The 23630-nt window shown below is 36.0% G+C and overlaps 1 protein-coding gene across 3 annotated transcripts in view; it reads right to left on the bottom strand.

Annotated features, from left to right (window-relative positions):
- The window catches only part of UNC13C (unc-13 homolog C), a 141219-nt gene that overhangs the window by 57340 nt on the left and 60249 nt on the right, over positions 1 to 23630 (bottom strand). For all 3 annotated transcript variants that reach the window (XM_033070293.2, XM_033070292.2, XM_033070295.2), the window contains exons 13-18: positions 23088 to 23251; positions 16321 to 16471; positions 13885 to 13953; positions 12539 to 12628; positions 11611 to 11739; positions 2788 to 2921 (exon numbers count right to left, since the gene is read on the bottom strand). In XM_033070293.2, coding sequence (XP_032926184.1) covers positions 2788 to 2921; positions 11611 to 11739; positions 12539 to 12628; positions 13885 to 13953; positions 16321 to 16471; positions 23088 to 23251 — 737 coding nt within the window. The remainder of the gene's footprint in view (positions 1 to 2787; positions 2922 to 11610; positions 11740 to 12538; positions 12629 to 13884; positions 13954 to 16320; positions 16472 to 23087; positions 23252 to 23630) is intronic.

The following is a 23630-nucleotide window of genomic DNA, read 5'->3' on the forward strand; positions in this document are numbered from 1 at the left end:
TCTGCTCCTGCAGATTTAATGTGTTAGTCCTGTCCATACTGTGTGAAACAATGTGAATATAGCAATGTGAACACAGAGAAAACAGATCCTAACATTGCAGTGATCTAAGGATCAGTAAAGAACAAATTTCAAAGTCTCACTAGAACTGTCTTGTTTCTTAAATTTATACTACAGAGATAACTTGACTGTTCTAAGTGAAAAAAAAAAAAAAAAAAAAGTGCAGAGGTCCAAAGTTTAGATCCTACTTTCAAAATACAGAAGCATATTTGAGTCGAATATTTTGTTTTTTTTGTTTTTGGTTTGATGTTCCTTTTATTAGAATAAATATTTTATTTTGATAGCAGTTTCTCACAGAACATACAATGCATATTCAGAAGTGCCAGGAAGCCCCAGACTAGCCTGTGAATCAGGTTTCAAACACATTTTACATTGTTTAACTACTAGAATGAGGATTTCAATACCAGACCATGTTTTTCCCTCAAACTTGTCAAGTTTCTCACATCATGTAAGAACTGCAAGTTGCTCCCACACTGCCACTGGAAAGACTGGTCTGGTCTGTCAGTGGCTGCAGTGCTTGCTGAGGCCATCATGCCATTTTTCATCTGCATTCATAATCTCCTATGGTTCAAACTACTCCATGACAGCCTAATTTTTGCCTCTAAGGCAGATATAAAAATAGTGTTTCCAAAAACTGGTCGAGGAGTAGAATTCTGAGGAATATTATACAATTGTGAAAAATTTTATCAGAATGCTCTCCTGGGGATCTTCACTTACCTCATTTCTAAAATAGGAATCAAATGGATGCAGGCCTGAATAGTGCACTGAGACACTGCATGGCCATGTATTTCTAATAAGTAGTCATATTTTTGCAGTATTCTTGTGTATTCAACTTACATTTCCCATTCATCAATTTTAGCCCATTTTCTTTTCTGGGACAAGCAAGGGGGAAGAGGCTGTCTTATTTTTTTCTCAACAGTTGTTACATGCTGGTTTTGTGTTAGAAGAAGCTTTTCTTTAGAAAAAAATGTATCTAAAGCAACTCTAAACAGTTCAAGGTTTTTTCCAGCTACAGCCTCTTCATCTTTTGCTTCTGATGTCTCCTACTTCTAAAAGACCTGTTATTCCCTGTGTTCCCTCTTTCACTCACAAAACAACAGCAAAAACCAGAGAGAAGTCAGACACATGAGCTCTCTCCCTTAATCTGTCCCAATTCCGTCCACTCCTGATTCTCTCTTCACATCTTACACAATCATTCATCTGTACTTTAGGGAACCTCCTAATCCCTTTAGAAGAACTCTGTTCCTTATGCCTTCACTTTCTCCCTCATGTTTGTATAAAAATATAGCTATAAAAGTTTTTGGGATAATCAATCTGCTATTACACTTGTTTAATTTCAATGAAGAGACTGAAATGAATCACATATATGTATTTGTCTCAACTAGATATTTTACAATGACTATTATTTATACACTCTGCCAGACTAAAGGTTGAGATTTCATTAATGGAGAAACTCAACACTACATCATAAAAATGGAGTAAACAGGAAAAGTGTTTCTTTCCTCAACAGGCTAAGAACTTATTCCATAATAAGGTCAGTGTAACAGATGATTAAACAAAGAAATGTTTATTATCCAGGACTGAAACTTCATTTATTTCAAGTAGAGCAAGGAGTCAGAAGTTAAATGAAATATCTTTCAGCTTCTGGTTATCACCAGGAGGTTTCTTTATCACTTTTACTGTTGGGTCATAAATAGAATGGTACCTTTTATCAGCAAGACAAGCACAACTCCATGATGTGCAGAGTACCTTCTAGTATCTACACTATTTTGGCTGAAAAACCAGATTGTTCTTGCTCCCCTTCAGAGCATTCAATTAAATGCAATTGCAGAAACTTCTATGAATTGTTTAGTCGTAACACAGATATAGGTTTCAATGTTAACTTGCTAAATCATCACAGCCAGATTATGCCCAGATTTTCTGCAATCTCTCTGTAAAATGGCTCCAAAGAGCTGAAAGAGCTAAAACATTTCCCCAGGGCCTCATCACTTCACATTCCAATTGTGCGAGGCCTGTTTCTCCAGCTGTAATATGTGAAACATGCTCCTTTGCACTCCTTCTATATATTTCATGTTCAAACACCAGCACTGCCTTCTTTTTCTGTGTTTATCAATTGTTTCTCTCCTTTGTACTCATGTATCAAACTGAAGTTATTTGACTTGTCTTGTTTATTGATTGGACCTCCCTCATCTGCTACATCTTCAATTCTGCGAAGTCAAGCTCCATCTCCAGGATACTGCTCTTTACTTTATACATTTCCAAGTTAGTCTGGCCAGTCAATTACAAATTCAGAGAGCGTCTTTTTTGAAGTTTATTTTTTTTTTACAATTCCATGCCTAAAAAAATCATACTTAAAAGAGTTTCAGCATAATTAGAACACCAGGTGTGTCACAATACCCTCATACCATCAACACCAACATGCTGACAATTTCCTTCACTGAAATGTCACTGACACTTCCCTTCTGTCCATTTATCTCACTTAAAGAATATTTTGCTACTTAAAGTTTTGAGATGACTCATATACCACCTGTCTTTAATGTTCCTAAACCAAAAGATTTTCTTTCTATTATCAGAGCACTAAGTTTTTATCAAACTATGTCAGAGCTACATTCTGTATAAAAATCTCTTCCTAGAGTCTATTTAAAACAAACTTCTGATTCAGGTGTATTTCTTATAACTGTTTTTATAAATCAATGATTCTTAATTTTTATGGGGAAAGTAATTACTTACTGGTTCAAGACTGGTGTATATGCTGTTTTATCTTCATCTATAATGGTGACCATCAGAGTAATCAGCTGTGCCCAGAAATCCAAATTCTTTGTTGTTGGTCCCTGTTCTTCTTTAGGAACTTCTTGTTTCTTACTCTGTTAAAACAAGATTGAATTTTATTAGGGAAAATACCATGGGAGCTCCACCTATAGATCATTCCTTGATTGGGAAGAGTGACATATTAAGAATCTTTAGAAGTTTTGGACTAAGACTGGCTAACTAACAGAGCAGAACATATGAAAAACTGTACTTGGTTTGCACAAATATAAAGAACCATAGTGCAAAGATTGTCATGTCAGCAAAGAAGATCAATAGAGACTTTTTTAGTGCATGCTCACACTGTAATTAGATACATTATTAAATTCTTTGCTGTGCTGAGAGTCAGCACAGGTAGAATTGCTTGTTAAGGCAGAACTTTTATACCCAACACAATAAAGACTGAAAAAAATCAATGCTGAGGAGTGTTTAATGCTTTGTTTTAAATTATATGCTGAAGGTATTCAGCCTAACAGCTGCTTATGATGTATTGTCTAAATGAAGAAGCAGCTGAATTTCCCTTATTTTATTGAAAACTTCATATTCTTTAATTTCACTAAAATGTGCATTTACAGATAGACTTTGTCTCTACAGTCTTTTTTTATGAACTCTTAGCCTACAATTTCCTAGGCAAAAGTATTTTGCATTCCTTTGCTTGGCAGAAGGATCAGATTCCTTCAACGTCCAATAAAAAACTTCATAGTAGGGACCCCAAAATGAAAAGAAATAGTTTTAATTAACACGAATAATTTCTGCCACAGGGAGCTAGGCTGCACATGCTCTTCTACACTACTGTGTGAGATTGAACGGGGTCTCAGCTAGTAAGTCAGAAAATAAACACGTCTGTGATCCTGCAAGTTTAAACATATTCCCTATACTTCTCATTCCTAGTCCAACTATGACCACTTCAATCAACCTGGTATAATTTTGAATATGCCCAACACTATATTAGTGTCACAGTGAATTAATTAAATGTTATTTCAACCTCAATTAACTTTTATCTATGAGTAGCATTTGGAATGGCAGAAAGGGAATTTCAACAATATCTATTTGAAACTGTCTTTGTGGCCACTGTGGAATACTTTAGACAAATATTATTAATCACACTGCTAAATACTCAGTTGAACTACAAAGGGTACCACCTCAGTGTCTAAAGAAACAGAAATAAAGCTCAGAAACAGGTGGGTCTGATGTCACCAACAATTAACAACTGTGCATACAAATGAGAGAGCTTTTCAAAACAGAGATGAACATTGGACCATTAATGTCACTCACAAGGACTTTCCGTGGAATACATGATATTTTTACTAAAAAGGCCTTGCCTCTATATCAAAGATGTATGTCTAATAGACCATTTTTTTCTCAGAAGCTTGTTAAATCAACTGAAAGGCAGCTGTAGAAGACAAAGCCATCTCAGATGTAGCTCAGCATCTTATCCAAGAACTGTATTTCACAGCAAGTGACATGTAGCTGAGATAGCTTTTCATGGCTGTGAATGTGAATCACAGAATGCAAAATTCTGTTCTTTAACACAGATAGCAAAATGTAACTAATTTACAAAGTAATAGCTGCACAGGAGGTCCTTTCTACAAAAATTCTCTGGAAAAGAAATATCTTTAAAATCTGTATGACCTTTTCAAATGGCCCAGAGAAGATATTTTTTTAAAAAGTCCCACATTACAGATGTAGTTTTATGCTCTGAAAAGAAAGTGCATACTCTGCCCATCCCTAGTTATTTCCATTTTTATCCTAAAATCTACCTAGTGTGTTAGAAATGCTCAGAATCATTCAAGCTCTTTTTACCTTATTATTGTCAGCACTATAATTTGCTTTATGTACAACAGATGCCTTTGTAGAAGCATTATAGAATGATGGAATACTGTAAGTTGGAAGGGGCCCACAAGGAACAGAGTCCAGCTCTTGGATTCCTGCACAAGGCAATGCCCAAAACCACACGGTGTGTTTGACAGTGCTTCCCCAACTCTGCTTGGTGCAGTGCTGTTGTAATGAGGTAAAACAGTGGTGGAAATTTGATTTCAATCTAGATTTCTTTTCACTCTTGTTATATCCATTGGAAAAAAACTGTCAGTGTAAAAGCATGAACTAAATAGCTGATATACCTAATTAGTGCCACACTGGCACAAATATAGTGAGAAGATACAAGAGCAATTGATATTATCATCCTCTACTTGCAATTGTGGAGGATGATAATAATGAGAATTTTTAAAAAATACAACTGAAAAGGTCACGAGGAACATAAATTCTTGATATAGAAAGGTGACAAAATGATTAATTAAACTGATGATATTAGTGGTTCTTAATTTTAAAATAAATGATTTTGTGAAGTTCCTGATTTCCTTTTTTGTTTGATGCAGCACTGAACAAGCTCAAATCCCAGACTGCTCTTCCAATAACCAAGAGACCTTTCCAAATACTGATATGAATGAAAGTTTGTCAATTAGCAGAATCACTTTATTTTCCATGAGCTTTTTCACGCAGGAAAGGCTATTTAAAATATCTTGACCTCCTGTAACATCACTTGGGATGATAATGCTGCCCTCATGCACAGAACCATGAAATGCCATAAGATGTCCTGTACTTAAAAGCTCAGTAAGTGACTGGCCAAAGGCACAACAGTGATATACCTCAGGGGCTTCTGCTGGCATACCAAACTAGCAGTAAGAGCAGATGATATCTCACCAACAAGATGGGTTTTTATACTCTCAGATTAACTGACTTGGGTACTTCTTGTCTTCAGCATCAATCTAGAGTGGTAGCAAACACCTTATGAGAAAAGTGTCACTAAAGAGAACTCATATTAATCACTTAAGATTTACAAATACAGTAGGTACTGGAGACTCTGTGTGGGTTTTTTAATGCAACATCTGGACTAGGTCATAACTCTTAATCTTTTGCCTCAGAAGACATCAAAATTAGAAAGAGGAAGTAAGAGCAATTTTTCATAGGATATGAGTGGAAATAAATTTGCACCAAATTCATGTTTTGCTCAATTCCCCTTTACTGTCAATTTCCCAGTCACCTGAATTCATATGCAAGCAATGGATCATGCAACATAGAGCCTCCAAAATCATTACTGGCGTTTTGATATTCTCTTAAAGAAAAAAAAATATATAGAGGGAGTTTTCTGAATGTAATGAAAAAAAAAAGCTGAACTGTTGACAAGCAAACATTTTGTACTCTAGAAAAATAGTTCAGAGTGGAGAAAGCAATCTCAGACACAGTGTGAAGCAAGATTAAAATCTACATCTCTATTACCGTGAGACAAATCTGTAAAGACTGGTCTGAGAAACAGAGGGCTTTCAACTTCTCTCATCAATGATTTTACCGGATCTTAAGATGAATGTCTGCTTTAATTTTCTTTGGTTTTATTTTGTTGTGTTCTGTGCGGTCAATATCTATTATTATCTGTGTGACTTTGATAAATCGAATCCTATGATATCAGAAAGTTATCTATTGCTGTCTGCTGCAAGCCCCAAGCTAGGATTCAGAATACAATATTTTATGCATAAATAATGTTAGAGTGGAAACTCAGTGGAAACCAATGCAGTAGCTTTGATCAGCACAAGGCTACAGAGGGCAATCTTATTGAGTAGTCTTAGATAATGAAATAATAATTTAAATAATTCTTCCATATTTGAAACTGCATATTTATTACTTATATTACATGTAATATTACATACAACATTATTTTATGTAGAATCACCAGAAAATATGCAATATGCACTATATATAAAATATACACATATTTAGACATTCAAATATTATGCCTGTCTATTTTTGGAATTTTATATAATTTTAAATTATTTCTTAGTATCTAAAAGAATAAAAATTTGGCTTTACAGAATTCACTCAAGATAGCCTAAAGCCAGAAACCACTTGCAGACATGCATTCAAAACCAGTGAGGGATTTCCCTGTGCAGTGCTGTTGCACAGTAACTGACTCCTAAACTCTAATTTGAAACGGAAACCCTATTTGAAGAGTCATCATAGAATCTCAGAATGGTTTAGGTTGAAAGTGATGTCAAAGATCATCTTTTTCCATCCTCCTGCTGTGGGCAGGGATCCCTTCCACTAGACCAGGTTGCTCAGAGTCCCATTCAAACTGGCCTAGAACACTTCCAGGGATGGGGCACCCACACCTTCTCTAGGCAACTTCATGTCTTCTCCAGTACCAACTGAAGTGAAACAGAATTGTTTTGGATTAATTCTCACTGAGAATTGTCAGCCTTTTTCTTCAAGGACTGCCATGTGAAAGGAGGTGGTTTCACCAGTCTATCAGTTCAGGGCAGTTCCTCCTCCTCTGCAGTGGCCAGCCAAGTGCTGCTGTGGTTTTGATCTGACCCACCCACCCAGAAGTGTTCTGCTTCTGCAGGGAATGGGTGGAGGAAGACCAAAGTGAGCCCCTCACGTATTGCAAGCTCTTTGATTTTCTAACCAGTGCTCCCGGACAAGCTGTTAAGAAGAAATTATATCTGTAAGATTTGGTCTTCATCTGACAGAGAATTCTCAGAATGGGGTTGGAAATATCACAGCACAAAATGCATCCTTCTGGTCTGAGGCAATTTACCAAATGTTCTTCTATTACTGTGGTTAACATGCTGCCCATCAAACACAATGCTCCAACACAAGGAGAGATCTCTAAGTTCCCTTTGCATGCCTGATTTGAAGAAGTCAGAACTTTTTCAGTGCAACAAAAGCAATATGTAAATATAACAAAGGGTCCCACAAGAAGTATTACTTGGCACTGAACTTTGCATGCCTGAAAAATAGTAGTAAACAGCTTTTGCTACTGCACTTTATTTCCCACTTCATACTTCTGAATGTGTTTGAAAACCACAGACCACAGCCATGCTTCAATTTTGCAGCATTTCTATAGGAAATTAATAATCCAATGATTTTTTTTGTCGTTTCAACTAAAGAGAAAAAAGTAGACTTTCCAAAACAACTATGAGACTTGGATTCCCAAATCCCAAATGGAAAAGTGATCAGGGACTGACAGCTAGGTAAAGCAAAATGGAGCCAGCTCCCAAAGCATGGGCCCATCCATCTACAGCTCTGATTACCAGGGCTGGGATGTTTTCAGTGCCTTACCAACCCAACCCAAGGTGCTGTAGCCCTGCAAGAGATAAATGGCAAGGGCAGAGTACTGTGCTGCTACAAGTGTGCAACACCTGGCTCCTGAAAGAGTCAGTTGTTTTTTGCTACCTCCTGTCTGCACCAAGCTGTGCTGTGACAACATTCAGAGCTGACTAAGGACTCAAGTAAAGGCCCCTAACATCAGGTAGAATATCAGGCCTGTTCTGATGAGCTGGTATCAAATATAAAGTACTCCAATGTTTTTATTCCAGTATATTGGTGCTATCAGCCATGAAATTATTTGTAGTGATCAAGAGCTCTTGAGAAACATGAAGGGCCTGCATTTCATTGGTGTCACTCAGTGGAGAAGACTGCAAAAAGAATTATTGAAGGGACTTCAGTCACTGTGAGCAACAGCAAAGATTTCAAAACTCGTTTTCTCAAGAAAGCAGAAAGAGTGACGTATCTGTAAATTGAGTCAGAAAGCTATCAAAGTGCTTCCTAAACCACTTCTCCAGGGTATTTTTTTTTAACATAGGGCAGCTAAGCACTTCACTCAGATAACTGTTAATTAAAAAGAGGAAATACCACATGTGCTGTGTATGGAACCAGATAGTTCTTCATCAGAGGGTTTTATCTCCAATAATGAGGATAGCAATACACATGTCAGTAAGACTGTCAAGCTATCATGTTTTACTGTCTGTGGTAGTAATCGGTTTTTGCCATCAGCTGTTCTTTGTATTCTGGTGTGGAGCTGTAGCATGACATTTTTGCATGCTGTTAGCGTTTGCAATGCTTCACTCCAGGAAATATCCTCAGGGGTGATATTTTGCTGCAAGACATTAGCTTTTTAATGGTGATTATCTGCCTGACACAAAGGTAAAAAGTAATAAAAAGAGGAATTGGAAACTGCTGAGCATATTTTGTGATTTACTTTTTCCGTTTGAAGTGCCAAATATCCAAAAACTCCAGTTTGAGCCCCTCCATTTAAACAGTCTTGCTCTATTTCACCCCAAACTTAAACAATCCCACACAATCAGACCTGAAGCATATTTTCTAGAAATACTGTGGCAGGCATCTCTAAGAATTTTAGGTTGCAGCCAAAAGCAACTGCGTAAGGTTGCCCTGAGTTACACCCAGACACACCCTGGGCATGCAGGGGCCTCAGCAGGACAACAGCTGCCAGTCCTTCCCCTGAGTGAGAGCAGGTGCTGACCTACATAAGAACCATTTCTTGTTGCTTTGGGGTTCATCGATTCAGTTCTCAGTACTCACAGCTCAAAGCTCAGCTGTGCAGCTAAAACATGAACCCCCTGTGCTGCAGAGCCACGGATGAACTCCCTCCCTCTGAGGAAGGAAACCTCACCTGATGGGGAGCTGAGCAGAGATCAGGGAGTGACCCTGAGGCAGGCTTAAGGGTGGAATCTGGTCTAATCTAAGGGGCTTGGACACGAAGCTAATGAAATTCTAATTACAATATTGGTTACTCTTTCATTATTATAACAGTGGTACCACAAGCCAATCACCTGGATTCACTGGAAAGCCCCCCCCGAGCTATAGGTCCAAACAAGCTGCATACTTAAGTGTTCCTAAAACCAAATGCACTTTTGGATGTATTGATAGGAAACCATAAGAGGATCATGCTGAACAAAGTCTCCTAGTACAACTCAAGAACTGATATAGAATTCAGGTAGTCTTTTGAATTAATTTTACTCATCTCTCTCTTAAAGCCAGACCACTTGTATTTCTCAGAATTGTCTCCTTTCTGTGAAAGTTTAACTGTCTGGCATTAAGATTATATATGTGATTGTTGCTTGAATTTTTTGTTTGATTGTTGATGTGATTTGCTGTTAGAAGTAAATTATTTTGAATGCAATCTATTTATTTTAAATTTTGATTTTTACACTTCTTCACTGAAGATTCTTGCACTGCTTGGTGATTGTAACTGTACAGACAAATTTCTGCTTAAAGTTTCCATAAAAACTGCCCCTGCTGGAAATCTTGTGAAAGAGAACTCAAGAGGTGCAGAAATACAGTGAACTCAGTTTTCCAGCTGAGTAAATACCTGAGGATTTTTTTTTCTTTTAAATTTTTTATTTCAGGACTTCTTATTTCTCCACCATTCAGTAGAGTTGTGTGAGAGAAAAATATAACAACAATATTGCTTGTTCTGTCTCAAATATAATTTGCAGAGAACCCTTACTTAAAGTTTTACACTCTCTACCAAGCAGAAAAGCTGTAATATCCCTGCACTTTAAAACCATATTTTAAAATAGACAGGCTAAATGTCTGTATGGATTCACATTAAAAAGTTGTGAATTTTTTGAATACAGATAAGCTTTTGCAGTTGTCACAACGTTTTGCAGAGGTAAGACTTTATCACTTTTAGCTTTTTACTGAGGACTAGAATCTACTGATAAACTGCAGACTTATGTAATAGTCAGTCTAGCAGCACTTCATATTATATTTACCAGACAAGATCAAATTGCTGCAGAGTAAACATTAGTGAGAAAACAGAACAGTTTATGACGTAAATAGATGTGATGCCTGAAGCTGCTCCTTCCACTAATTTCTACTCCTATTCAGCTCACAATATAATAATGTAGGATAAACACACATCAGCGCCAAGTGAGGAGTGCTTATTTGTGCTGGTGAGAAATTCTTACATTAAAAGCTACAGTTAAGTTTTCTCACACAACAAGAATCCAACATGAGAAAAAAAATCCTCATTTCAGAAATTTTGAATTGATAGCAAATATCACCTTTCCTAAAATACAGGAATTCATATTCTGGATTCAAGTGAAATATACTTTCAAATAAATTTCATTTGAAGCCTTATATCATTAGTATGAGTGTTCTTATTAATTATATACACACAAAAAATAAATGCATTTGCCAAAGAACTTAGTTAATTCTGTTCAAAGCTGGAATAGTCACAGAACTGCCATTTTTTCAGTGTACCATCCAGAAAGCAAATACAAGGTACAGGAGGTAAGATGATAAAGAAGTGTTGCTCCTTTAAGACAGTAATTAATTCTAACATTACTTATAAAATGACCATATTATATTAAATAAAAAGTATTCTTAAGGATTTTGCATGACATTTGGAAAACAACAAATGCTATAATTATTTTGCATTGACAATTCAACCTGATAGACAAATATTAAGAAATGTTTCAGAATTATCCTCTGCTTTCTTAAAGCAATTACTAAAGGTTGGACTCAAGTTTACATCATAGGTGCTAAGATCTACAGCTGGAAAGATTATATCATCTTCAGCAAATATTTTTTTTTTCTAAAGCTACAGAAGTGAAATGTTAGATTTTAAATAACCATTTTCCTATTACAGATCTTAAATAAACAGTAATCAATCCAATGTCATCTTCCCCAAACCACTGAACAATCTCACAGTCATGTCCAACCTGATGACTACATAATGAGTTAATGTGTCCATTTTGGAACTCATGTCAAACATTTTAGAGTTCATAGCTCTCTATGGCTGTATTTATGGTATGTTGGTCCTCCATGCATAAAGAAAATGAAAATCTGAGTGCTTTAATATGAAGGAGCACTGGAAGGCTTCTGTTTACTAAAGGCAAGCTAACAGTAATGAATGAGCAATAGCACAAAACAAGTTCATTTTGACCTTACCTGATCCACTAACTGGGTGTAGAGATCATAGCAATTATCAAAAATGTATTTATAAGTTGAATCCAGGCAAGCTTTTACACAGTCTTTCACCACAGTACTTGCTCGAGGGGGGCTCTGCAATTCCAGGACCTAATTAAATATTTCATAAATGGGAGAATGTCAGAATTAGATTGAGCACAACAAATCTAGGTGTTGAAAGTGGGTCTGTTATATAGGATGAAAAGTGTTCAAATAAAACAATGATAAAAAATTAAAATTAAAAATTATAAATTAAGGTGGATTTAGTTCAAAGATACATTGAAACCCATGCAAGTAGATTTTATCACATTTTTATTTGAATTAAAATACTTACATTATAAAAATGGCATATGTGCCCACGAGTTTACGTCTTTACATCTTAGGCTTTACATTTAAGAAGTATTTTTACTGTTTAGGAAATAAGTAAACCATATACTTATGTGCCTTCCTTGGAATAAGAATATCAGCCAGATAGTTATTTATTTAAAGCAAAGGGTTCATCTCTTTACTCCATTTCAGGATGCAACAATTCAAACTTTAACTTATCGGATTATTTTAATTCTCTTTATGTAGTTGCCTAATGCAATGGAATCACATGCTATTATGACAAAGGTTGCTTTGTGTTTCTCTTTTTTCATTCAGTAATATTAATGTGAACCATTTAATTCCAAAAATATTTCCATGCTTGACCACTTAGATCTCAACCTTTGGAGAGACTAAGGTGAACAGTTATCCGATCTACTTTGCTGTTTGACTTGTGATTTTATTATAACAGTAGAAAACCATTATTCTATACAACTCCTAAGGAGTTCAGCTGGGTATGCTTTATGAGACTTGACTTTAATCTAATTTAAAAGGTAAATATTTTGTTTCCTTCAGGAAATTTATTTGTACAAGTAAAGGACAATACCTTCATCCGAAAAAAAGTAATGCTGGTAAGTAGGTCCACAGTTGATTTCAGATCTTGGAGTCTTTCAGAATTGCTGGCAGGAAAATTATCCTGGTGAATCAGGCAGAGGAATCATGCAAAATTTGAGTTACAGATAAAATCCTTGAACAACCAGTCAAAAACCCTCTATGAAAACATAAGGTGCTGCTTGGAAGGATTAAAGATGTTCACATTACCCAAATTCTGCCTGTGAGGTAGTTAATGATGAGTATCCCTTGGACATGAGTAGGAACACCTTTGATAATGCTCCTGCACTTGTAATATGAATAATTTAAAATATTATGATATTTCCAAAATGTGAAAGGAGTAAAGAAATGTTGCAAGAAGTCTGGAAACTGTTGTTAATGAAAATAATTTATGGGTTTCATGTGGCACATACATCACTTGTAGGCATAATGCAGTAGTAAAATTAATGTAGAAATAATATTAAATTTTTGCTATGATCTCTGGGTTAACAGATTGATGTGAAGTAGTGTTATTTAAATAACTCCCTACTAATGAAATATCAGCCTCATGCTATGAAACTATCTGGATAGCATTCAAAATTAAAACATCTTAGCATGAATATATCTCCTTCATGAAGGATATAGTCTTACAAACTAAGTATGTGCAACTTCCACTCCCTCTAATAATGCCTTGGGGTTCTTTTAAATATTCCCTTTCTCCTCCAGTTTTGGAGAGCAGGCCAGATGAACAGACAAATCCTTGACTTGGAGGCTGCCACTCCTAGAAGCTGAAAGGAGAGCCATAGTGATGACGCCCTAACTTAGGTGTGGTCCAAAAGTTTCATGATCCAGTGGACTGGAGACAGCGTTCAGAACCCAATGGTAACTGGCAGGTACCCAGTGCCTGCTTTCCTGGAAGGCTGGTGTGGAACAAAGCTCAGTGGAAAGAGATTCCATGAGGCAGAAATGAAATAAACTCCTACCACACAGAAAAACAAGGAGACAAGACTCTTTCAATATTACTAGGATGTTAGCATGCAAGTTGTAGCAGCGATGTCAGGCTCAGAAGAAATACAGCAATAACTGCACTACCTGAGTCAGTGAAGGTGATTCCCAGATGAATTAACTTAATCAACTTAAGACTAGTTATAGGCCAATTTAGTCAAATTTGTGGAATACTACTCTTTCTTGAATATGTGCTAACCCATTCTTAGCTTTTGGAAAGAAAGTATTAAGGTGGGGTTTTTTTTTGTCAAATTGGAAAAATATTGATGTTAAACAGCTTACAGTAAATTCTGTAAATTTTTGTTCCAAAGGATTTGGGGTCTCATGTTGACTCTAGATAGAATACATTGTACATACCCTGTATTTGGATAAATCAATCCTCAGAGAATTGTGCAATTGATCCAGCAACTTTATGAACTTTTCTCTCTGTAAGAAGAAAACAAGAATATGTTGCACTGGAATTTGCAGGTTCCTGTAATTGCTGAGATTTTAGAAAACTTATTTCCACTCTTATTTTAAAATCAACTTATTTTCCATTATTTCATATACAAGTGATGGTTTGAAATATCTGTGTTTCAAGGCCAGGCGATGTTATCATCTTTTACTGTATTTTCCCTTTCTATCAATATTGTACGCCTGATACGCATTAAAAACTGTGCAGTTGAGCAATATATTAGTGAGGTCACAAAGAATTTGCAATGCAACATTTTCCTGTGTTACATTTGCCTTGCAACTGATTAAACTCTTGAAGACAGCACCTTCCCCTTCCTTTAATAAGTTAGAAATGATGCTCATTTACAACAGAATTTGATGCAAAAGTATGATTGAAAATTATACTTCTGAAACAGTGGCTTTTGTAGGAATAAGTTAAGTAATACTAATACAATGAAATTATATTTTTCCCTTTCAAATGTGAAGATTAACTTGTTATCTTGATAGATGAAGGAGCAGTGAAAGTATTTTGCTGTGAGACTTCCAGCTGAGTTGTGCCATTCTCAAGTAATACTAATGAGTTTTTAATTACCGTGTTAGAACATATTCCATAGTCTACTGCACAAACTGTGAAATCTCAGCCTATGTGAAAGCAGAGACTTCTGGAAGAAGCAGGAGCCAATAGTTGTATCTGCACCATCCCTCAAATGTGATGATCAGTAACTTGACAATAGAGCATTTGTGTACTGTCTCTCATCAGTGGAGTTCTAACCTACACCAAACCCCACTAATTTGGCACAGTTCCCTTAAGGGATCAATCAAAGGAGAACTTTTTTGTCATGTTATAAATCTCTACTGAAATATTCAGTCAGCCAAATCATTCCCAGCTGCAGCCTGAGGACTTGAATTTGAGATGCTCTTTTTGATGAATGATGCGCAGCTATTCACTAAAAAATGCCTTTTGACCCAGGAGAGAAGAATAATCTAATATTTTGCCTGTAAGTCAATTGTTTGAAAAAAGAGCTCCAAATCTCTATTAGTGATGCCTACTACTCTTTTTCCATCCATCTGTTGAACTATGAATTGGATTGGAATTGCGTCAAAGGCAAACTGGCATTAACATCAGAGAAAGGATTTAATCTCTGCCCAGTCTGAGGACAAAAGTAGTTCTGATCATTAGAAAAATGGGAAAAAAAAGGATAAAAAAATTTAGCAAAACTATTTGAAATTTCAAAAGTTGCATCAAAGTCAAAGGCCTAATAAAGCTTGAGCATTGAAAGAGAAGACAAGACTTGTTTCAACAAAGATATTAAGTAATTCTTGGTTTACTCATCCAAATGTATAATTTCATAATTTTGTCTTGAAAATCCAAAATTTATAATTCCTCTAGTATTCTAATACTGGAAAAGAGTGCTAGTGCCTCTAACACCACTTCAAATAAATTTTTTTAATTTGAAATTTTAATTTGTATGTAATAAATTTTAATTGCAATTAATATTTTATTTCATGTCAATAAATGGTATTTTATGAAAACTGTTACATCAAATATACCTTTGATATCGCCCTAAAAATAAAAGTACTCCTCAAAAAAAAGAAAAAAGAGGAAAGAATAAATGCATTTTTTATCATAAGATTGTGTTTATACTCTCTGTATCATGTGTAATACCAGAGCTATGAAGGCAACCTCTTTAAATTGTTGCTCTGCCTTCCTGCTCTCAATTCCTCTGAGAGTAGGGGAAAGAAATCAGAATAAGGAGTGAATGTATCTTTATCTATTACCATGTTCAATGACTAGGAAGTCCACGCTTTGAGATACTTATCCACAGAAGAAAATTTAGCAATAACGAAAGAAGTATTACCACTTCCTGAAATGCTATTATTCCTCCTAAAATTCCTGATACCTAAATCCAGGACTCGGACAATGCACCAGCAAAAGTTTCAGCAAAAATAAGAGAGTCCTTTATTATGGATACTTGTGAGAAGAGCAGCATTTATGGCTACATCCATTATGTTAACATGAGTTCACTGATGACACAGCCCAAGAAAGGAATTGCATCCAATACCGCAGTTAGCAGTTTGCAGGGCCCACTGCAATAAAACAAAAACCTATTTGTTGGAGATTTTAGTGCTGTGAATGTGTGCCAGTGCTTTCTACCCTCTACACCTCACAAGGAGCTGAGCAGCATCTTCTTTGGCTTTTATGACAATTAATTTTAAAGACAGGATAAAATTTTCAAAATATAACAACAACCCTTATTCTTTAAAATGAGCAATTAAAAACAATTAAATGTAGAAGTTAATACGGAATATACTAGGAAAAAGAAAGGACTAGAACTCAATTAAAAAACAAAATCTACTTACCCCAAAGTTAGTAGCAGCAAAGCGATCTGAGGCAGATACATTAGTTGCTGCTGTTGTGTGAGCATAGAAAGCATTTATATTGGCCAACAATGTACTCATAACTGCTGGAACACCAGGGCACATGTATTTAGAAGAGAGACAGGAAAAGTGCCTGCAATTCAAACAAACTAGCAGTTATTAAAGAAGGCAGAGAATCTGCTTCTTCTCCATTATAACTTCTTTCTAACTCCAATGATGTAGCTGTCAGGCTAGCTCATGGAAAATTGTACAGATGCAGATGAGGAAAATCCAGACCTTTGATATAACTGCCACTTGTTGCACAGTGATCTTTTCAAACTATCCACATTAGATTCACATTCAGTTCTTACTCTGTTAATCCTAAACACAAAAACATGACTCAACTATTTTAATTGCTATTAAGCAAAACTTTCATTATTAAAGAAAACCCAAAAAGAAAACTCTAACTGATCATGGAAAGTCACAGAGATGTATAGTAGAAGAAGATTTAATTGTTGCCAACAAAAAGATTCAAGCCAGCATTTTAGTTTGGCTTTTATTTTACACTACATTATTAATGAAAGGTGCTTCAAGAAGCTTCAGGGTTCACCTTGACTTGAATTAGGCCATAACTGAAACTGTTCCACTACAATCCAGGCCAGTAAAATTTATGCAATCAGTTTGTTAAACCTGAAGCAGCCAAAACTAGATGTGCAAAGTATCAGCACTCTTTACTTGTTTAATGAAACAGGAGATGCCTGCTGGTAGCATACAAAGAGCTTATAACACAAAAAAACATGAGAGGTACAAATGAATGAAAGATCTGACCCATGAGGAGAGTGAACATCATCATTGCAAAAATAAATTCCTGAGCTCAAGATTTATAATTAGGCTGAACCAGGAAGGAGATAAAAGGATAAAGTCGAAATGTACACAAATAGGAAAGAGAATGAGGGGGATTAGGAGAAGATGGTGGTAAAAATGGGTGTACAGTCAAACAGAAGAGGATTAGGAAATTCCAATCAGTCTCCATATGACTGAAGGTCCTGATTATGCCACATGCTCTTCTTAGCTGGAGTCTCTGGCTCCTCTCTCATGTTCCTCCTCAGGAGCATAAGGCAGAGCAGTGTGCTGGGCCTGGACCACCTGGGCACTATGCCTTCCAAGAAAAGAATTAACACAAGGTACAATTGAATTCTCCTGCTGAACTTAAGACAAATACCCTTAACTGTTGCCACTGCCCAAATCATCTTTCAAGGCATCATTTTAGATTATTTTCCTGCAGGGGCAATATAGCCCCTACAGGAAAATAGCATTAAGTGCTATTATCTGCATTTTACACAACTGAGAGAAACTGCTCAAAACTGCACAGAAACCAATTTCCTGGGCCAGGACTAGAACCCAGCATTTACAGCTATGTGCTCATGGAAGTGTTACCAAACCTTTAATTCATTGCCTGTATTTTCAAGAAGTGCTTTTCAAGACTGAAATGTGAATTCAACAAAAGAACAACACAATTTTCTACCCCTGGGAAAAATCTTTCATTATATGTTACATGTTTTCTGTCAAGTAGAAGAACAGTACTTTCTTTTGTAATAAAATACAATACAGTGATGTCAGGTGGTTCTCACCAATAAAGGTAACCTTTAAAACTAATAGAAATATCTCCTTATCTATGAGTAAATCTGGGAAATATATGTAGGGATGATCAGAAATGGTTTCCAAAACACTGACAAAATAATTAATACTTATACTGATGACCTTTAATTTCCAAAAGTGTTTTAGTGGACTTAAAGGTCCCTAGTGCATGAGTGTCATCAATCTGGAGGTTAAAAGGCACCAATAATCCAACTGGCCTTAGACTCACACCTGTAACACAAGCTCTGCTGAGGGAGGAGGCAGGCAAAAGGATAAGTCAGCAGCAGAGAAATCACTGAGATTGTCTCAATTGCCTTCAGGGAAGACATGACAGACCATGGAAATATTGTTTGGATCAACATTTTAAGGTGTCTTTTGCAGGTTTCTCTAACCATTTCACAATGAACTACCCATGACCTGTATTGAACTCTTATCTTGAAAACAGACCCAAACTGTACCAATTTTCCACAAGGAAAATTTAAAACAATTGGTATAATGTATGTCCTTATTGTATCACTGCACTGTTTCATCTGTAATGTGCTTAGTGAAAATTATGATAAAGCATCTGTGACAGATTTTTGTTTCTCTCCGTCATTTAATTAAAATCTCTAATCCTCACAGAATCTATTAAGTACACAATGTGGGTCATGACTCTGAGAATGCAGGTAACTCAGGTTATCAGCTACCTGCAAGATAACTGGATTCCTTCTTGCTAAAATGAATAAACCAAAGTGAACCCAGTCCTTTTTCTTGCAGGTCTTTGAAAACAGCAGCCAATAGCATGAGTTGTCAACAATTTCTAGTGGGCACATGATGTCACAGCAACCATTGCTAAGTCTCACATATTTTAGAGCATGGTTGCACTGCTTAAGCTACAGTGGTGTCTGAAACCAGGCTTGCTTGCTTCAGCTTTCTTACTATGCAATTTCCTGACCAACAGACAGTGCCCAGGATTCTTCTGATATTTCTTCTAGCATGATGTAGCAAAGAAAGAAGTCTAATTCATGTGCTGTACTCATCAGTAAGCAAATGCTATCAATAAAAAATTAGTTTAATGGGCGATCTGTGTGCTTTTTGTAATGCTGCCACATTAATTGAAAACTAGCAGGAGAACAGGATGACATGGTTAGTGCTCATTAACCTGCTGGAATGATTGCTATGTTGCTGATTGAGAATCATTCGGTTCTACCTGTGGTGACTCTTGCCAGTAAGAAGTAAAGATCTTAATAGAGCTTTTACTGCACTTCACTCTATTACACAGTAAATTCAGGTTGCTGATATTATGTGCAATTTCAGCTCTAGTCAAACACTTTTTCAATACTTGCTGAGATTTTTGCCTTCTGAAGAGAAATAAATTATGTTGAAGGATGAATGACAGGAAAAAAGTTACTTTTTCTTCACTGCAGAGTGTGGCTTAATATATGTAGGTAAATAAAGGTTCTGGTATGATTCCTTCTAGACATTGAATTTACAGCATCAACTGCCATCAATCACTAGAGTTATCAAAATAAAGGCCAGCTGGATCACTGTGCTGTTTTTCTACTTTTTCTTCCTGTTTTCTGTGATATTTATTTTCCTCCCTATCATCTCACACAGCCATGCTTGTACTTTTGGGATTACACATACCAGTTGTGTGGCTAACAGTGTCTGTTTGGCTGCTATCCATCACAAAAAGCAAAAAAAATTTCTCATCTGAACCATGTAAGAATGTCTGTAATTGTCTCGCTTTTCCTTTCCTAATACAGACTCCATGAGGAGTGGAAGAATAAAATAATCATAAGAAGGAAGAGTGGATTATGTAACCTATACAGTCAAGACTTCAAAGAGCTGCAATTACTGCAACAGAATCAATCTTTTTGCTGTATTTGGGCTTGGGTTGATGGCTGCTTTTCTATTCACATGAATTCCACATGTGGTAACTTGAAGCAGATTCCTTGCTCAGGAATTGTGCTGTTGTAATCTGTACCTTGAGGGTAAAACACCCCTTCTAAGTCAGCATCTATAGGGGAAAAGCATCTACATTTATCTTATAAAGATGTGAAGATACTCCTATCCAGCAAGAGGAGCAACCAGACCTGAATTCATTCTGTTTCTAAGCTTGGTGAGAAAGGTCTCCCTGGGGACTAGAGCAGACAGGTAAGCACCTGTGTGGTATCTTCTGGGCTGATTCCCACATTCCACTATGAGCATATTTACTGCATTTAGAAAATCAAGACTAAATTTTTGAAATATTATTTCTGTGCTCTAAGGGAATAGATATAAATAAATATTGAGGGCCAGGAGGAAATCTTCAGGGTTTATTAAGAGATCATAGATGACAAAGCCACCATCATGAACCAGAAATTATAGATAAGTGGGATTGTTTATTGCTGTAGTTGAACAGGATGCCAAATCACTTTAGACAGGGGCACTTTAAAGAAGCTTAGTCAGATTTATGTTGTGTAGAAATGTAGAAAGGCATATGATCCTACTCCAGCATATGCCATATATCCACAGTTAAAAGGGTCAAGACTGACTATCATTATGTGGCACTGAAACTTTAAATAATAGCTGATCTTAAAACAAATATGAACACTAAAAATTACATTTAGGCAAAAAGAGCACCTCATTAGCAGCATCCTAAAACTCACATAGCCTGATGACGTGCAGATGCTCTCTGGGGTCTGGATCCTGGGGTATTAAAGCTTAGTTTCGCATTTACAAACACAAACATTTTAATTTCCAATGTTATCATGAGACATGCAGTAGAAGTACTCTGCAACTAGATTCTCAAGCAAAAAATGCTTACACAATATTCCTCTGGGCAAAGTGATTACATTCAAATTCTCTCTATGTCGTATAGTAGAAATTGCTTTTGTTTTAGTAGGAGATCTTTGTTACCAAATGCAATCTGATAATTCTATTTTCCAAATCAAGAAGCTGTACATTTTCTTCCAGCCACTAAAATTGTTCCAGAAGAAAAAGGTAATCTCATAAAAAGAAATAAAACCAGCAGATAATAGTCCAAAGCAAAATTCCTCATGACAAATAGACTTAGTGTCTTCACTACTCTTCTCCCCGAAGTCTGAATGCTCTGAGACGCGTCTGCAGATGAATCAGCAAAATAATGTATATGAATATATATTCATCTCCAGGTATTACTTGAGATTACATTCATCACTTAATTTATTCCTAACTTAAACAGGCTGGGGCCATCCCCTCAAAAAGCCAGTGCTCATTATTGACATGCAACATTTTAAAATACAAAAGGATAAGGGTATGGGGGCAATGAAATCTTAGCTTTTATTTCCTGTGACTACCAGTATCGAATTCACTTTCTCATTACATCTGCCTTCAGATACTTGGTTTGCAGTCAACAACACCAAGGAAATTTGGGGGAAAAGGTATAGAAGAAAGTAAGAACATAAAGAAGAGGCAAAATAGGTCAACTAACTTAAAATGGCTTGGTTAGAATTTTTGAATTAAGACTCCTGAAAAATGTGTTGGGAGTACTTGGCCAGCTCCATGTTAGATGTGCAGATTAAATTTGCTTTTCATGAATATCTGTATGCTGTGTCATTTACTGAGATAAAAGAGAAGCATTTTCTTTTTATAAAAATATAACCTGTCAATTTCTACCACTTTTAAGTAAAAAGGATTTAATATACTCACATCAGTTGTATTGCTATTTTTTCAATGCTGACTTTTGCAACAACTGAATTTCTAAAACCAGTTTCAAAATTTTCTGGAAAATTTTGCAGTACTTGAATACATCAAGAGATGAAGAAGAACAAAATTAAAAATAAATTTACAGTTAAGGTTGTCTGTCAAAAATGCAGCCATGTTATATTGAGATGATCAACTACTGGGGCTATAGTTAAGAAAAAACTAATGCTAAATCAGCCCTTTACTTCTTATTCAAATCGCCAATAACAACACTCCTTTGGCATTAATAGCTCTTAACAATTCATTTCTGGTCAAACCTTGAATTAATTTTGATACACACAGCAGGAACAACTCTATCACTAACATTTTGGTAACAATGCCATACCATTTAAAATCAAGTTATAAAATTATAATACCAGGATAAGTTAATAAATAACATAACAATCACACAGAGCTACAGAGAAACTAAACATAGAAACATGAATACTCATGAAAGTCAACACATAAATCCCTCCATATGCAGTTTAAATATAAAACAGAGGAGCTCTCAAGGTTCATTAAATATTCTGTGCAATGTTTTGTAAATTCCTGAAGGAAGATCATTAAAAATGTGTATAGTACAGAATACATTCCCTGCCCTTCTATTAGATGAACAATACAATAGTTCACAGACAGCTACATAAAGTGAAAGACAAGTTCATTGCAATAGCAGGTGGTGTCATTGTATTCTGCAATAAAGAGAAAACTTCAGATTTTATGTACCTTCATGCTTAATATAAGACTCATCTTTTTAGGAGGTAGAGATGCAAAAAAATGGGAGATGTTCTGGTTAAAAATTCCACAATATCAGGTTTCTATAAGAAAAAAAAATGTATTTTTATTTAGAGGCCTCCTTTGGAGTCCTCTGGTTTTCTACAGTTCCAGCAGAATATAGTCCTTTTCACCAGAAAGCTTTTTGCTGGATAAATTGAGGATACATGATAGATCTGTCATGTCTCCAAGCCTCTGACCTATATGGTGCTGTGTTCTAAGGTGTTCAGACAGGTACTTCAGAATGCATGATGTAGTAATAGGTTTCAGTACTGTTCAAAATGGTTTGCAGAAATTATTTACATATGCTATGGAAGCTCACTATAGCCACTGCTGTTGTTCTGTAGTCCTGGAAAAGACCACAGAGCTTGTGAAACCCTTTTTCAGCCGCATCTGGAACACTAGAAGTCTTTCTGAACCGTGCTATATATCAGTATCATAAGGATTAAGGAATGCATTAGCAGTAATACCAGTAACAGCTTATAAAATGCTTACATCTTAAAGCTACTGCAGATGAGAAGCACTTCAATGAGAATCAGATGGACAAAAAATAATTAGACTTATAAATCAGGAATGGAAGAGAAATAGTGAAAGAAAACACAAAGGCTTGAAATTCTTTCCCTCCCTCAATCACCTTGTTGACTGCAAAGCAGAAAGCCAGCCATGATAATACTTACGTCATAGCTTGATAAATATATTCAATTCCATAGCGCATTGCAAATTCATCCACAATTTCTTGTGCAGCATCATCAAAGTACACCTTCCAGGCCTCATCACCCTTCACTTCGGGGATTTTCACCACTCCATTAGACTTCACCTCCGTCAAGTAATGGAACAGGTTCTAAAGAAATGTTCCAAACATGAAATTTTGGCTTTTAAGAAGTATTCTGAAAATACATCTTACATATAGTCATCAATATGTTAATGGTTTGTTCATTTTTAATTGTTTATTTTCCCAAAGACTGGCTCAAATAGTCAGCAGACTTGTGATTCAGCACATGATATCTCCTCAATATAAAGTCCTGTCCGTTAACTGGCACAGAAAGACTGCGACATAAAACAGTGCAGAAACTTCTCTTTTATATGCCCTTGCTAATGAATGAAATCGTGATGTTGTAATACTTACTACAGAGTGTTTCAATTTTAATTGTATCTGTGACCAATAAATTTCAAATTCATTACTGAAGTCCTTAAGTTACAGGGGCTGACAGAAATACTGC

The sequence above is a fragment of the Catharus ustulatus genome, chromosome 12, assembly GCF_009819885.2.
Source record: "Catharus ustulatus isolate bCatUst1 chromosome 12, bCatUst1.pri.v2, whole genome shotgun sequence".
Classification (NCBI taxonomy): Eukaryota; Metazoa; Chordata; class Aves; order Passeriformes; family Turdidae; genus Catharus; species Catharus ustulatus.